A 17,472-nucleotide genomic window follows, 5' to 3' on the forward strand; every position below is an offset into this window, starting at 1 on the left:
GTGCAGGCCTCCAATGGAGAAGCCCAGCTCGATCCAGAGCAGCGACGGAAGGTTGCCGACGTCGACTTTGGAATCGTAGTAGTAGGCACTGCGGCCGCAGACACAGGCACCCCCAGGGACGAAGGTGCAGGAAGATCAGGCACAAGGACGGCAAATCTATTAGTTGTCTCTGTCCTCTCTGGGCCTCTCGTTGTGTAGACTATAGACTACTTTCCGGGAGGCCGCTGTCTTCGGCTTCCATGGCTCGTGACATGTGACCATCGTTGATTGCCTTGCTCCTCTTGCTGTGCTCCTTCGACTCCGCTACCAGATGGGGGAGCTCCGGGCAACACCGACCAGTCGGATAACGACAAACGACAAGGCGGAGATGCATCCAACACGCATGAATGCCGTTCAGCCACAGGTGTAGAAAATGTAAACATTCCACTCTGCGTTTTCCCCAGTTTCTTACGTAGGCTGACGACCTGCGTGATCAAGGAAGCCACCTCAAAGCCTATAATCCTCAGCAAGCAAACAATTGCCGCATTGGAACTGGTTTGTTCCGAAGCAAAGTGTAGTAGATACAGCTCCTAAAGCGCTAGAACCGTTAATTTATTTCTCCAGACAAAGAGGGCTCCATTGCAAAACTAATTTGGTACGTACTTCCTTAGCTTGATGGCTAGCAGCTTAGCGTCTCTGTCAAGCAGGCTTCAACCTGACTGTTAAGCGGGATTCCGGGACAAGAAATTGCGGTCCTAGCTGTTAAAAGCTTACCACGTTGTGGAATCCATGCAAAAACAAGTTTGTGTGTGTGTGAGTATGTAAGACTTCAGTCCATGCCCTCTACACTAACATACATGAAGCATTTTTAAAGGCTGTGAGGTTGTTACATTGTGTGTTACTGGTTGTGACCGAGTGTTGTGTCGTAGTGCCTGGTGTCTGCACACCCCATTGCTTTCCTGTATTGGTGTGAAGAAGAGGACTACTCATTAAAGGGCAAACAGATCAAGCTTTATTTCTGTGGATAGAAGTGTTGGCTTCCGGTCAACTCAGATGGTTAAGGCGTGGTGTTTACAGTGTCTAGTCCTTCTGAAAACGTACTTTCTGAAAAACAGCAGCATACATAGGCTGTGTGAAACTGGGCAGCTGTGATCGTATTCCCTATTCACAGTCTCCTTGACCCACCTGCTATTTTACCAATATGGATCATCTGCCTTGTTGCCATGACGATACCCTGTTCCACTGGTTTCCCCTAAGGCAGAGCAATCCAGAGCTCACTCACTCTGGCATCGCTTAATTTAGCCTGTGACTCCAGAGGGAGGATGTCAGTCTTGCATTCACTTGTCAGGCCTTGTTTGTGCTAGCTCCTCTGTGGAAGGTGAAAGTGTATCATTAGGGGAAGGAAAGCAGACAGCCCTATTTTTAACTACCTATCTGCCTGCGCCCTACATACTGCTTAATGTTACAGTGTGTGTGTGTGGGTCTGTGGGTCTGTGTGTCTTTGTCTATGTGTGCACTCTTAGAAAAAAGGGTTCCAAAAGGGTTCTTCGGCTGTCTCCATAGGAGAACCCTTTTGGTTCCATGGGTTCCAAGAGTTCTACATGGAACCAAAAGGGTTCAACCTGCAACCAAAAAGGGTTCTTCAAAGCGTTCTCCTATGGGGACAGCTGAAGAACCCGTTAAGGTTCTGGATAGCACCTTTTTTCTAGTGTGATGAAACCAAGATTGAACTCTTTGGCCTGAATGCCAAGCGTCACGTCTGGAGGAAACCTGGCACCAGCCCTACGGTGAAGCATGGTGGCGGCAGCATCATGCTGTGGGCATCTTTTTCAGCGGCAGGGACCAGGAGACTAGTCTGGATCGAGGGAAAGATGAACAGCGCAAAGTACACAAAGATCCTGGATGAAAATCTGCTCCCAGAGTGCTCAGGACCTCAGACTGGGGTGAAGGTTCAACTTCCAACAGGACAACAAATGTCCTTGAGTGGCTCAGCCAGAGCCCAGACTTGAACCCGATCGAACATCTCTGGATAGACCTGAAAATAGCTGTGCAGCGACGCTCCCCATCCAACCTGACAGAGCTTGAGAGGATCTGCAGAGAAGAATGGGAGAAACTCCCCAAATACAGGTGTACCAAGATTGTAGCGTCATACCCAAGAAGACTCGAGGCTGTAATCACTGCCAAATATGCTTCTACAAAGTAGAGTAAAGGGTCTGAATACTTTGTAAATGTGTATTTCAGTTATTTATTTTTTATACATTAGCCAAATTTTTATTAAAAAACTGTTTTTGCTTGGTCATTATGGGTTATTGTGTGTAGATTGATAAGGGAAAAATAAACAGTTGAATCAATATTAGAATAAGGCTGTAATGTAACAAAATGTTGAAAAAGTCAAGGGGTCTGAACACTTTCCGAATGCACTGTACACTCTCTCTTTCGTTCTCCCTCTCCTGCTGTCTCACACTGTCCTCTCCTCTTTGTCATCCCACGAAAATCCCCCCGTCTTCATCTGTGGGAGCTAGTGAAATACTTCAACTTAATGTGTGAGCTGGGTTGATTTACCCTACTGCTGTGTCCACTGACCTGATTTAGGACTGACAGGGGCAGGATGACTTATCCCTGATCCCCTTCTTAACCCCTTCCCTTCCCTCTGTAGCCCAGCTTGGGAATCCATGATACCATGGAGGAGGCTTAGAGGCATGGCTCATTCCTGGAGAACACAGTCTGGGAGAGGTGCTGTCTGATGTTGTGTGGTTGAATCAAAGAGTAAGGAAAGAAATGAATGGATGTGCAGTACTATGGTAGTAATCTGAGGGAGGCCAGCTGCTACTGTATATGTGATTGGATAGGATCATTATCCCTCTGTATGTGTATAGATAAGCCAGTGAACTAGGCACGCTGCATTATCACTCTACTGTACTCTAGTGTACTCTACTCTACTGTACTCTAGTGTACTGTACTGTACTCGACTGTACTCTACTCAACTGTACTCTACTCTACTGAACTGTACTCTATTGTACTGTACTCTACTCTAGTCTGCTGCACTCTACGCTACTGTACATTACTCTACTGTACTCTACTCTACTATACTGTACTCTACTCTACTGCACTCTACTGTACTGTACTGTACTCTACTGTACTGTACTCTACTGCGCTCTACCCTACTGTACTGTACTGTACTGTACTGTACTGTACTGTACTGTACTGCACTGCACTGCACTGCACTCTACTCTACTCTACTCTACTGCACTGTACTGTACTGTATAGAGATCAACCGATTATGATTTTTCAACGCCGATACCGATTATTTGAGGGCCCAAAAAAACCCGATACCGATTAATTGGCCGATTTCTTAGATGTATTTATTTGTAATAATGACAATTACAACAATACTGAATGAACACTTATTTTAACTTAATATAATACATCAATAAAATCAATTTAGCCTCAAATAAATAATGAAACATGTTCAATTTGGTTGAAATAATGCAAAAACAAAGTGTTGGAGAAGAAAGTAAAAGTGCAATATGTGCCATGTAAGAAAGCTAACGTTTAAGTTCCTTGCTCAGAACATGAGAACATATGAAAGCTGGTGGTTCCTTTTAACATGAGTCTTCAATATTCCCAGGTAAGAAGTTTTAGGTTGTAGTTATTATAGGAATTATAGGACTATTTCTCTCTATACCATTTGTATTTCATATACCTTTGACTACTGGATGTTTTATAGGCACTTTAGTATTGCCAGTGTAACAGTATAGCTTCCGTCCCTCTCCTCGCTCCTACCTGGGCTCGAACCAGGAACACATCGACAACAGCCACCCTCGAAGCGGCGTTACCCATGTAGAGCAAGGGGAAAAACTACTCCAAGTCTCAGAGCGAGTGAGGTTTGAAACGATATTAGCGCGCACCCCGCTAACTAGCTAGCCATTTCACATCGGTTACAGCAGCCTAATCATTCTGTCGCAGTCTTTATCATTCTGTCTCAGTCTTTATCATTCTGTCTCAGTCTTTATCATTCTGTCTCAGTCTTTATCATTCTGTCTCAGTCTTTATCATTCTGTCTCAGTCTTTATCATTCTGTCTCAGTCTTTATCATTCTGTCTCAGTCTTTATCATTCTGTCTCAGTCTTTATTATTCTGTCTCAGTCGTTATCATTCTGTCTCAGTCTTTATCATTCTGTCTCAGTCTTTATCATTCTGTCTCAGTCTTTATCATTCTGTCTCAGTCGTTATCATTCTGTCTCAGTCTTTATCATTCTGTCTCAGTCTTTATCATTCTGTCTCAGTCGTTATCATTCTGTCTCAGTCTTTATCATTCTGTCTCAGTCTTTATCATTCTGTCTCAGTCTTTATCATTCTGTCTCAGTCTTTATCATTCTGTCTCAGTCTTTATCAGTCTTTATCATTCTGTCTCAGTCTGTATCATTCTGTCTCAGTCTTTATCATTCTTTATCATTCTGTCTCAGTCGTTATCATTCTGTCTCAGTCTTTATCATTCTTTATCATTCTGTCTCAGTCTTTATCAGTCTTTATCATTCTGTCTCAGTCTGTATCATTCTGTCTCAGTCGTTATCATTCTGTCTCAGTCTTTGTCATTCTGTCTCAGTCTTTATCATTCTGTCTCAGTCGTTATCATTCTGTCTCAGTCTTTATCAGTCTTTATCATTCTGTCTCAGTCTTTATCATTCTTTATCATTCTGTCTCAGTCTTTATCATTCTGTCTCAGTCGTTATCATTCTGTCTCAGTCTTTATCAGTCTTTATCATTCTGTCTCAGTCTTTATCATTCTGTCTCAGTCGTTATCATTCTGTCTCAGTCTTTATCATTCTGTCTCAGTCTTTATCATTCTGTCTCAGTCGTTATCATTCTGTCTCAGTCTTTATCATTCTTTATCATTCTGTCTCAGTCTTTATCATTCTGTCTCAGTCTTTATCATTCTTTATCATTCTGTCTCAGTCTTTATCAGTCTTTATCATTCTGTCTCAGTCTTTATCATTCTGTCTCAGTCTTTATCAATCTTTATCATTCTGTCTCAGTCTTTATCATTCTGTCTCAGTCTTTATCAATCTTTATCATTCTGTCTCAGTCTTTATCATTCTGTCTCAGTCGTTATCATTCTGTCTCAGTCTTTATCATTCTTTATCATTCTGTCTCAGTCTTTATCATTCTGTCTCAGTCTTTATCATTCTTTATCATTCTGTCTCAGTCTTTATCATTCTTTATCATTCTGTCTCAGTCTTTATCATTCTGTCTCAGTCTTTATCATTCTGTCTCAGTTGTTATCAGTCTTTATCATTCTGTCTCAGTCTTTATCATTCTGTCTCAGTCTTTATCAGTCTTTATCATTCTGTCTCAGTCTTTATCATTCTTTATCATTCTGTCTCATTCTGTCTCAGTCTTTATCAGTCTTTATCATTCTGTCTCAGTCTTTATCATTCTTTATCATTCTGTCTCAGTCTTTATCAGTCTTTATCATTCTGTCTCAGTCTTTATCATTCTGTCTCAGTCTTTATTATTCTGTCTCAGTCTTTATCAGTCTTTATCAGTCTTTATCATTCTGTCTCAGTCTTTATCATTCTGTCTCAGTCTGTATCATTCTGTCTCAGTCTTTATCATTCTGTCTCAGTCTTTGTCAGTCTTTATCATTCTGTCTCAGTCTTTATTATTCTGTCTCAGTCTTTATCATTCTGTCTCAGTTGTTATCAGTCTGTCTCAGTCTTTATCATTCTGTCTCAGTTGTTATCAGTCTTTATCATTCTGTCTCAGTTGTTATCAGTCTGTCTCAGTCTTTATCATTCTGTATCAGTTGTTATCAGTCTGTCAGGACAACAGAGCAGAGGCCAGATCAAAACTAGCAGGTTCAGAGAGAGAGAGAGAGAGAGAGAGAGAGAGAGAGAGAGGGGGTTGAGGTGGAGAGAGAGAGAGAGAGGGGGTTGAGGTGGAGGGAGAGAGAGCGAGAGGGTTGAGGTGGAGAGAGAGAGAGAGGGTTGAGGTGGAGAGAGAGAGGGTTGAGGTGGAGAGAGAGAGCGAGAGGGTTGAGGTGGAGAGAGAGAGAGCGAGAGGGTTGCGGTGGAGAGAAAGAGGTCGGTTAAAAGATCAAGAGAGAAAGAGGTAGAGACCGATAAAAGGACTGTCTACGAGCCAGGAAGAGAGCGGAAGAGATGGAGATGAAGAGAGGTGCAGAGGGAATGACGTGCTGACTGAGGGAAGGACAGCGAAAGTGTTGTTAGATGTGGGGGTAGCTGTGTGTTTGTGGGATGGGGGTTGGAGTGTCAGGGGGGTCACAGAAGTGGTGACTGACTGATGAGACGCTCCCACGCCTGGAGTGATCCATCTCCCAGACAGCACTGGGGCAGAAATACTTTACTCTAGGGATGATGGGTAATAAATGACTCCAACAGGGTTGCCTCAGGGCTGACATTGATTGACAGCAGTGTGTTTTTATGTGTGTTTGTGTGCGGGTGTGAGTGTGAGTGTGTGCTTTTGCTTGTGCTTGTGTGTGTTCATCATTCAGCTAGAGAAAGGGGGAGGGGGAGAATGAATATTGTGTATGTGTCTGTTTTCTAGGTGTGAATGTCTGTGGGTACGTGTGCATGCAGGACACACTGTTGGTTGTCCTCTCTACTCTCTGCAGTCATAGAAATGTTGAGCCCCAGTCTGTGACAGCAGGCTGTCATTTCATAGCTGTTTGTCTGATGGAATCTGAATATGTCACCCATAGAGATAGATTATATTAGCGTGTGACCTCTGGCACAGGGTCATGTGCTTTCTGGGCTTGACTTACCCTTCATCAGACACACACACACATACACACACGAATGAACATACACAGATACACACACACACACACGAATGAACATACACAGATACACACACACACACACACGAATGTACATACACAGATACACACACACACACACACGAATGAACATACACAGATACACACACACACACACGAATGTACATACACAGACACACACACACACACACACACACACACACACAAATGTACATACACAGATACACACACACACGGATGTACATACACAGACACACACACACACACACAAATGTACATACACAGACACACACACACACACACACACACATGAATGTACATACACAGACACACACACACACACACACACACACACACACACACACACACACACACACAAATGAACATACACAGATACACACACACACACACACACACACAAATGGACATACACAAATACACACACACACACAAACAAATGTACATACACAGACACACACACACACAAATGTACATACACAGATACACACACACACAGACGAATGTACATACACAGATACACACATATACACACACACAAATGTACATACACAGACACACACGAATGTACATACATAGACGCACACACACGATTGTACATACACACACACACACACACAAATGTACATACACACACACACAAATGTACATACACAGACACACACACACACACGAATGTACATTCATAGATACACACACACGAATGTACATACACAGATGCACACACACCCACACTACCGTTATGCTTCCATATCCCCTTCCTCAGTGTCAGAATATTTCAATGTATAAGAACACACACTTGCACTACCATACCACAGCCTTAGAGCTAACAGTAACACTGTCCTCTCTAGTGCTGTTCTGTGAGTCCTTCTCATTCTGTCCTGTTTTCTTCTGGCTGGAGAGTGACCATGACATCACCATCTCCACTCTCAAGCAACGGGCAGGTGAGTCAACGGGTCGCCTAGGAGACACAATTCTTGGCATGTCCATAATGATGGGGTATGGTCGTTGATGAGGTGGTCTTCTGAGTAATGCCATCCTAGCAACCCCCAGCTCCTCAGAGCACCATGGTGATGGTTGTGCTGGGAAGCAAACTGTTCCAATGATCCTTCCCTCATCGTGATTGGAGCTCAGAAGAGGAAATGAATGAATCCACTTTTCTATTCTCTTGTGTGTGTTTATTAAAATGCTCTTAGATTGATTCTCATAATTACAGAATGTTAATCTCATCTCTCCATCTGTAAGCAAATTCATTTGATGACTCCTGTTTGTGTTGGACATTGTGTAGCTCCTGTTTGTGTTGGACATTGTGTAGCTCCTGTTTGTGTTGGACATTGTGTAGATCCTGTTTGTGTTGGACATTGTGTAGCTCCTGTTTGTGTTGGACATTGTGTAGCTCCTGTTTGTGTTGGACATTGGGTAGCTCCTGTCTGTGTTGGACATTGTGTAGCTCCTGTCTGTGTTGGACATTGTGTAGCTCCTGTTTGTGTTGGACATTGTGTAGCTCCTGTTTGTGTTGGACATTGTGTAGCTCCTGTTGTGTTGGACATTGTGTAGCTCCTGTTGTGTTGACATTGTGTAGCTCCTGTTTGTGTTGGACATTGTGTAGCTCCTGTTTGTGTTGGACATTGTGTAGCTCCTGTTTGTGTTGGACATTGTGTAGCTCCTGTTTGTGTTGGACATTGTGTAGCTCCTGTCTGTGTTGGACATTGTGTAGCTCCTGTTTGTGTTGGACATTGTGTAGCTCCTGTTTGTGTTGGACATTGTGTAGCTCCTGTCTGTGTTCCTGTTTGTGTTGGACATTGTGTAGCTCCTGTTTGTGTTGGACATTGTGTAGCTCCTGTCTGTGTTGGACATTGTGTAGCTCCTGTTTGTGTTGGACATTGTGTAGCTCCTGTTTGTGTTGGACATTGTGTAGCTCCTGTTTGGTGTTGGACATTGTGTAGCTCCTGTTTTTGTTGGACATTGTGTAGCTCCTGTCTGTGTTGGACATTGTGTAGCTCCTGTTGTGTTGGACATTGTGTAGCTCCTGTTTGTGTTGGACATTGTGTAGCTCCTGTTTGTGTTGGACATTGTGTAGCTCCTGTCTGTGTTGGACATTGTGTAGACTCTGTTTGTGTTGGACATTGTGTAGCTCCTGTCTGTGTTGGACATTGTGTAGCTCCTGTTTGTGTTGGACATTGTGTAGCTCCTGTTTGTGTTGGACATTGTGTAGCTCCTGTTTGTGTGGACATTGGTGTAGCCCCTGTTTGTGTTGGACATTGTGTAGCTCCTGTTTGTGTTGGACATTGTGTAGCTCCTGTTTGTGTTGGACATTGTGTAGCTCCTGTCTGTGTTGGACATTGTGTAGCTCCTGTTTGTGTTGGACATTGTGTAGCTCCTGTTTGTGTTGGACATTGTGTAGCTCCTCTTTGTGTTGGACATTGTGTAGCTCCTGTTTGTGTTGGACATTGTGTAGCTCCTGTTTGTGTTGGACATTGTTTAGCTCCTGTTTGTGTTGGACATTGTGTAGCTCCTGTTTGTGTTGGACATTGTGTAGCTCCTGTTTGTGTTGGACATTGTGTAGCTCCTGTCTGTGTTGGACATTGTGTAGACTCTGTTTGTGTTGGACATTGTGTAGCTCCTGTTTGTGTTGGACATTGTGTAGCTCCTGTCTGTGTTGGACATTGTGTAGCTCCTGTTTGTGTTGGACATTGTGTAGCTCCTGTTTGTGTTGGACATTGTGTAGCTCCTGTTTGTGTTGGACATTGTGTAGCTCCTGTCTGTGTTGGACATTGTGTAGCTCCTGTCTGTGTTGGACATTGTGTAGCTCCTGTCTGTGTTGGACATTGTGTAGCTCCTGTTTGTGTTGGACATTGTGTAGCTCCTGTTTGTGTTGGACATTGTGTAGCTCCTGTCTGTGTTGGACATTGTGTAGCTCCTGTCTGTGTTGGACATTGTGTAGCTCCTGTTTGTGTTGGACATTGTGTAGCTCCTGTTTGTGTTGGACATTGTGTAGCTCCTGTTTGTGTTGGACATTGTGTAGCTCCTGTTTGTGTTGGACATTGTGTAGCTCCTGTTTGTGTTGGACATTGTGTAGCTCCTGTTTGTGTTGGACATTGTGTAGCTCCTGTTTGTGTTGGACATTGTGTAGCTCCTGTTTGTGTTGGACATTGTGTAGCTCCTGTTGGTGTTGGACATTGTGTAGCTCCTGTTTGTGTTGGACATTGTGTAGCTCCTGTTTGTGTTGGACATTGTGTAGCTCCTGTTTGTGTTGGACATTGTGTAGCTCCTGTTTGTGTTGGACATTATGTAGCTCCTGTTTGTGTTGGACATTGTGTAGCTCCTGTTTGTGTTGGACATTGTGTAGCTCCTGTCTGTGTTGGACATTGTGTAGACTCTGTTTGTGTTGGACATTGTGTAGCTCCTGTCTGTGTTGGACATTGTGTAGCTCCTGTTTGTGTTGGACATTGTGTAGCTCCTGTTTGTGTTGGACATTGTGTAGCTCCTGTTTGTGTTGGACATTGTGTAGCTCCTGTTTGTGTTGGACATTGTGTAGCTCCTGTTTGTGTTGGACATTGTGTAGCTCCTGTTTGTGTTGGACATTGTGTAGCTCCTGTTTGTGTTGGACATTGTGTAGCTCCTGTTTGTGTTGGACATTGTGTAGCTCCTGTTTGTGTTGGACATTGTGTAGCTTCTGTTTGTCCTGTAGTTGTTTACTTTGTTCTGTTTTATCATTTTCCTGTGATAGGTCACGTGCGTGCTTGCATGTGCGCACATAACTTTACCACTCTGCCACTGAACAGGACCTGATGGAATGTGTAAGGTGTCAGAGACATAGCCTTTAGTGATCATGCAGTCTGTGGTGTTTCATCTTGGTTCCTACCCTGTACTGTTTGACAGACAGAGATAATCAGGGAATCTGTTGACCTGTTGCCATAACAATACACACACACACACGTCAGCTGGGCTCAGGGGCAGGCGTGTAGAGCAGGTTTGGCAGGTGCAGTTAGACTAGGGCACACAGTACACCTGACAACAGGTGTGTGTTATGAAGGACTGAACTTTACTGAGCTCCAGGGTGTGTGTGTGAAAGGAGCTGGCATGGAGAGCTTCACAGTCTCATACCGGGAGAATAGTATTTACTTTGTTGACCAAGGAAGAAGGTGTGTTGGATTTTCCCATTGAAACGGTTTACTGGATTTTTGGCGTCTGAAGAAAGGGGGAACATTGAATGACAAGGTAGCTTTTTCCTTCTTGTTCTTGTCTTTTCTTGTGTGTTTAATTCCCCAAATAAGCCCAGTCTGTCTGTTTATCAGGTTTAGGTTGTTGTTTTGCTATCCTTCTTTTCTGTACTTTGAACACAATGACTTTTTGGTCTTGAAGACCTTTGGAATCGTTTGAGCTTTCAGTATTGTAACAGACATGTAGACGAGTTGTGAGTGTTGTGTAGAGTTGTGAGTGTTGAGTAGAGTTGGGAGTTTTGAGTAGAGTTGTGAGTGTTGTGTAGAGTTGTGAGTGTTGAGTAGATTTATAAGTGTTGTGTAGAGTTATGAGTGTTGTTTAAAGCTGTGAGTGTTGTGTAGAGTTAGGAGTGTTGTGTTGAGTTGTGAGTGTTGTGTAGTGTTATGAGTGTTGTGTAGTGTTATGAGTGTTGTGTAGTGTTATAAGTGTTGTGTAGTGTTATGAGTGTTGTGTAGTGTTATGAGTGTTGTGTAGAGTTATGAGTGTTGTGTAGTGTTATGAGTGTTGTGTAGTGTTATGAGTGTTGTGTAGAGTTATGAGTGTTGTGTAGTGTTATGAGTGTTGTGTAGTGTTATGAGTGTTGTGTAGAGTTATGAGTGTTGTGTAGAGTTGTGAGTGTTTTGCAGAGTTATGTGTTGTGTAGAGTTATGAGTGATGTGTAGAGTTGTGAGTGTTGTGTAGAGTTGTGAGTGTTGTGTAGAGTTGTGAGTGTTGAGTAGAGTTGTGAGTGTTGAGTAGAGTCATGAGTGTTGTGTAGAGTTATAAGTGTTGTGTAGAGTTGTGAGTGTTGTGTAGAGTTATAAGTGTTGTGTAGAGAGTGTTCAGTGGAAGTGATTCCTCTGTGTCGTCAAGTTCCTGTTTACTGTTAGGATGTTTGATCTGCTGGCCAGGTTTCACTCTCTCTCAGGTAACCATGACTACGAAGTTTCAATAGACCCAGACCCTTATGACACCGTAGGTCTCGTTACTGATACAGACTGTTTGTTTTTCCCAAGACTTGACCTGTGTCTAGGGTCAGAGTGTTTCTCATTGGTCAGTGGTTTGGCTGAAGGACTTAAGAGTAGATAGATGTTGCCCCAAACCACTGATGCTGGATCAGATCTGATTTCATCACCTTAAGGGTTAAGGTCAGGATTGGGGGCAGGAAAAGCTGATCCTAGATTAAGTTTTACAAAGTCATCAGTTCTCTTTGTTGAATGGCTTTCCTCTATATGATAATGCGGGATGCTGTGTGTACTGTATAGTCAATACTATACAGTCTGCTGTTTAGCAAATGGATTTCTGTTGCAGCGGTAGTAAAAGTGAGAGTGGAACTGGGCACTATTTTATGATTTGCTGCTCTACATCTATTGACCCAGTAGCTGTGTGTATTACAGTTACTTTTTATGGCTTAAGTGAAAAGCTTTGTCTTCCACAGTTGTATGCAAACTGTAACACACTCGCTCGCTCTCTCTCTCTCTCTCTCTCTCTCTCTCTCTCTCTCTCTCTCTCTCTCTTTCTCCTCGCCTTCTCTCTCTATCGCTCTCTCTCTCTCTTTCTCCTCCCCTTCTCTCTCTCTCTCTCTCTCTCTCTCTCTCTCTCTCTCTCTTTCTCCTCCCCTTCTCTCTCTCTCTCTCTTTCTCCTCCCCTTCTCCCTCTCTCTCTCTCCCTCTCTCACTGACTCGTCCCTCCCTCCCTACTTGGTTTGGTAAAGGCCTGGTAGATATAATATGGTGGGAAAGCAAGCCTGCAGCAGGACCTCATGAGGGCAGGCAGCGAAGCAAGACTCATTACAGACTGACATAGCTCTGCCTGCCTGAAGCTGCCTGAAGCTGCAGGCTGGAGCTGGGCTGGACAACACCAAATCAGATATGGAAAAGCTCCTCAGGGGGCTCACTACCATCTCTAAACTAATCCTTTGGCGATGCGTGTGGAGTGAATAGATACCGTCCATAAGCCTGCAGGAAAGAGAGTAGAGAGGAGTAGTGTGGATGGTAGTTTATATAGATTATCATAATGTACTGACAGGGTTATCGTTGATAACACACAGCAAGACTAAACACAGGCTGTGATGAGGGCACTAGGAACAAAGACAGCGGTACTGAGACACACACACACACACACACAGGCATAGGGATATACAAGCACACGTATATACACAGTAAACACATACTTCCCCCACTCTCAACACAAGCAATACATTATGTGAACATACCAACATATTGCACAAAACAGCACTCATTAAAAGGCCACACTTCAATTCACTTGACTGGATTTCAAAAAGCCCCTATAGCCATCTCCCTGATGTAACTAGCTAGCTGCTAAAGGCCTCATTGTCCCACAGTGCATCTGTTTGTAGTTCTGTTGAGTGGGTTTCTTAAACACACAGCCTGATATCACAGACATACAGAGAGAAAGTGGGAGACACACACACAGGCCATTATCATTCCCAGCCAGTCAAAAGGATGGAGGATCAGGATGTAGAAATGTATTATTTATAAGCAGGCCTATCAGAGAGCTCTCTGTGGACTCATTGAGGCAGAAGCCTCTTCTCTCTCTCCTCTGGCCTGGTGTCAGGATCGATACTGGGCCTGTCTGTTCCCTCTCTGCTCCCTCTATGCTTCCTCTCTAGTTCTTCTTGCTCCCTGCAGCATGGTCGTTTGTTCACCTCCTACAGTTACAGTTACACGCCACACTGCACCACTCAAGTGTAATGCAGCTAGGCCTGTATGGATCTGCATCGTTCAGGTGTCCTTGGACTGAAACTGGGCCTGCATAGGGCTGCATCGTTCAGGTGTCCTTGGACTGAAACTGGGCCTGTATAGGGCTGCATCGTTCAGGTGTCCTTGGACTGAAACTGGGCCTGTATAGGGCTGAAATAGGGCTGCATCATTCAGATGTTCTTGGACTGAAACTGGGCCTGTATAGGGCTGCATCGTTCAGGTGTCCTTGGACTGAAACTGGGCCTGTATAGGGCTGAAATAGGGCTGCATCGTTCAGGTGTCCTTGGACTGAAACTGGGCCTGTATAGGGCTGCAATAGGGCTGCATCGTTCAGGTGTCCTTGGACTGAAACTGGGCCTGTATAGGGCTGAAATAGGGCTGCATCGTTCAGGTGTCCTTCGACTGAAACTGGGCCTGTATAGGGCTGCAATAGGGCTGCATCATTCAGGTGTTCTTGGACTGAAACTGGGGCTATGTAGGGCGGCTTTGTTCTGGTGTCCTTGGACTGAAACTGTTGCCTGTATGGAGCTGAAGCTGCTGGGTTTTTTGGCTCACCTATGTCATTTTCTTGGTGTTCTCAAACTAATACTGTGTTCCTTCAGAACAGGTTGCATTCCTGCGTGTTCTGTGAACATAAGTTATGTACTCACCAGTCAACCTAATATATCATCTCCCTCTCTCTCCCTCAGACCTCTCTCCCTCCTCTCTACAGTACCAGTGTGGATCGGTGGACTTCCTGTGTTCCCCACGGCTGGGAAAGAAAGCCCCGCCCCCTCCCAGACCATGTCACTGCCGGCCTGCAGTCAAGCCCCACCCCCAGCCCACCGCCACACCCACCCCTCAGAAACCTCAAGGTACAGTGTTGGTTTATCTGTCATTTAGCATTATAACTAGTTGTTTATTACAATAATGTCATTGTCATGTTGGTACAATATCCAGCATTGTGTTATTAGCCTGGGTTTCTTAGGCAATGACTATGACCCAGACCCCAGAGTTTTATTTGGTCAGGTCAGCCTTCACCCACATATTTATCCCACAAACACATCAGACAGAATAAGAGATCAATGGTTCAGATCAAAGACTGTTGTTAGTCCAACTATAGCGTCATGCTATCTGCCTGTTGAGGCATTACTTTAGGCCAGCGTTTCTTAAAGTATGGGGACCTGTTAATGGTGGGTCGCGACGTAAATGTAGAATTATTTCATTAATTACTGGAATTGATTTGGCCAAGTGCAACTGCGCTCTCGGTTCAGTGCGCTCTGTGCTTAGTAGCGGTCTCTGCTCTAGTTCGGCAGCTGCGCGAGTGGGAGAGAGAGCGGGAGATGCCCGCGTGCTTTGCGGTGAACCGGATCTTTTTTTCTGCAGTTTTCTTGAAGATCACTCCGCGACCCACACGCTGCAGCGCTGTGGTTCAAGCCACTGACTTGTTATTCCTCAGCGCTGTCATGAAATGGACTCATGCTAGCTACAAGTTCTGACTGAGCTCAATGGTCATGACACGCAAATACAGTGATGACTTTTTGTCTCTTTCATACAAACTTTGAGAAATAATGAGGAGCGCCCACAATGTGTTTTGTGTGTGGAAGTGCTTAGTAATGAGTCTCTCAAAACGAACAAATTAATAAAACGACACGCCCTGACCAAACATCCAGGCACTACTGTACATGACGGTAAACCCAGGGAGTTATTTCAGAACAGGGCAGAATGCTTCAGGAAACAGTGCTTCAAAGTGGAAAAGTAAGTCAACTAACAAAGCATTGTTGTCACGCCCTGACCTGAGAGAGCCGTTTTTCTCTGTTTGGTTAGGTCAGGGTGTGACATGGGGTGGGCATTCTTTTTTTAAATGTATTTTATTTCACCTTTATTTAACCAGGTAGGCAAGTTGAGAACAAGTTCTCATTTACAATTGCGACCTGGCCAAGATAAAGCAAAGCAGTTCGACAACATACAACAACACAGAGTTACACATGGAGTAAACAACATACAGTCAAAAATACAGTAGAAAAAAAATAAGACTATATACAATGTGAGCAAATGATGTGAGATAAGGGAGGTAAAGGCAAAAAAAAAATGCCATGGTGGCAAAGTAAATAAAGTATAGCAAGAAAAACACTGGAATGGTAGATTTGTAGTTTGAAGAAAGTTCAAAGTTCAAATCTAAATAATATGGTGCAAAGGAGCAAAATAAATAAAATAAATAAATACAGTAGGGGAAGAGGTAGTAGTTTGGGCTAAATTATAGATGGGCTATGTACAGGTGCAGTGATCTGTGAGCTGCTCTGACAGCTGGTGCTTAAAGCTAGTGAGGGAGATAAGTGTTTCCAGTTTCAGAGATTTTTGTAGATTTTTGTAGTACAGTATGTCTATGTTTTGTCTGAGTATGGTTTCCAATGGGGGGGGGGGGGGGCACACGGGGAGATTGGCTAAGTCAGGGTTCAGACCTGAGCCAACTCCCCGTGCTTACCGTGGGGAGCGAGTGACCGAGCAAGCACCGTGTTGTGCGGTGATGCGCACTGTGTCGCCAGTACGCCTTCACAGCCCAGTTCGTCCTGTGCCAGCGCCCCGCATTTGCAGGGCTAAAGTGAGCATTCAGCCAGGACGGATTGTGCCGGCTCAGTGCTCCTGGTCTCCAGTGCGTCTCCTCGGTCCAGGATATCCTGCGCCAGCTCTACGCACTGTGTCGCCAGTACGCCTTCACAGCCCAGTTCGTCCTGTGCCAGCGCCCCGCACTTGCCGGGCTAAACTGAGCATCCAGCCAGGACGGGTTGTGCCAGCCATACGCTCCAGACCTCCAGTGCACCTCCACGGCCCAGTATATCCTGTGCCTACTCTGCGCACCCGGTCTCCAGTGCACCTCCCCAGTCCGGTGAGACCGGTTCCAGCTCCACGTAAGAAGCCTCCAGTGATGATCCATGGTCCGAAGCCTCCAGTGATAATCCATGGCACGAAGCCTCCAGTGGTGATCCATGGCCCGGAACCTCCAGTGATGATCCATGGCAAAAAGCCTCCAGGGATGATCCATGGCACGGAACCTGTAGTGATGATCCATGGCACGGAGCCTACAGTGACGTCCCCCAGTTTGGAGCCTCCAGTGACGTCCCCCAGTACGGAGCCTCCAGTGACGTCCCCCAGTCCGGAGCCTCCAGCGACATCCTCCAGTGACGTCCCCCAGTCCGGAGTCTCCAGCGGCGGTCCGCAGTCCGGAGTCTCCAGCGGCGGTCCGGAGTCTCCAGCGGCGGTCCGCAGTCCGGAGTCTCCAGTGGCGGTCAGCAGTCCAGAGTCTCCAGCGGCGGTACGCAGTCCAGAGCCTCCGGCGATGATCCGTGGCCCGGTTCCTCCTCCTCCGACGATCCACGGTCCGGTAATACAAAAGCGGAGGGATCAGCGGGCGGAGCGGGGGCTACGCCCCGAACCGGAGCCACCATGGGTAGATGTCCACCCGGACCCTCCACTATAAGTTCAGGTTTGCGGCCGGGAGTCCGCACCTTTGGGGGGTACTGTCACGCTCTGACCTGAGAGAGCCGTTTTTCTCTGTTTGGTTAGGTCAGGGTGTGACATGGGGTGGGCATTCTATGTTTGTATTTCTTTGTTTTGGCCGAGTATGGTTTCCTATCAGAGGCAGCTGTCTATCGTTGTCTCTGATTGGGAATCATACTTCGGCAGCCTTTTCCCCACCTGTGTTTGTGGGTAATTTTTATTTCTGTGTATGTTTTGTGTGCACCACAGTTGCGTCACGTTTCTTTCTGTTTA

General features: G+C 45.1%; 1 protein-coding gene across 1 annotated transcript in view; it reads left to right on the forward strand.

Moving 5' to 3' along the window:
- LOC115168411 (FYVE, RhoGEF and PH domain-containing protein 3) overlaps positions 1–17,472 on the forward strand; it is a 203,998-nt gene that overhangs the window by 155,044 nt on the left and 31,482 nt on the right. Inside the window, exon 2 of the mRNA XM_029723656.1 lies at positions 14,412–14,576. Within this exon, the coding sequence (XP_029579516.1) occupies positions 14,412–14,576 (165 nt within the window). The remainder of the gene's footprint in view (positions 1–14,411; positions 14,577–17,472) is intronic.

This window comes from Salmo trutta, chromosome 30 (genome assembly GCF_901001165.1).
Source record: "Salmo trutta chromosome 30, fSalTru1.1, whole genome shotgun sequence".
NCBI lineage: Eukaryota > Metazoa > Chordata > Actinopteri > Salmoniformes > Salmonidae > Salmo > Salmo trutta.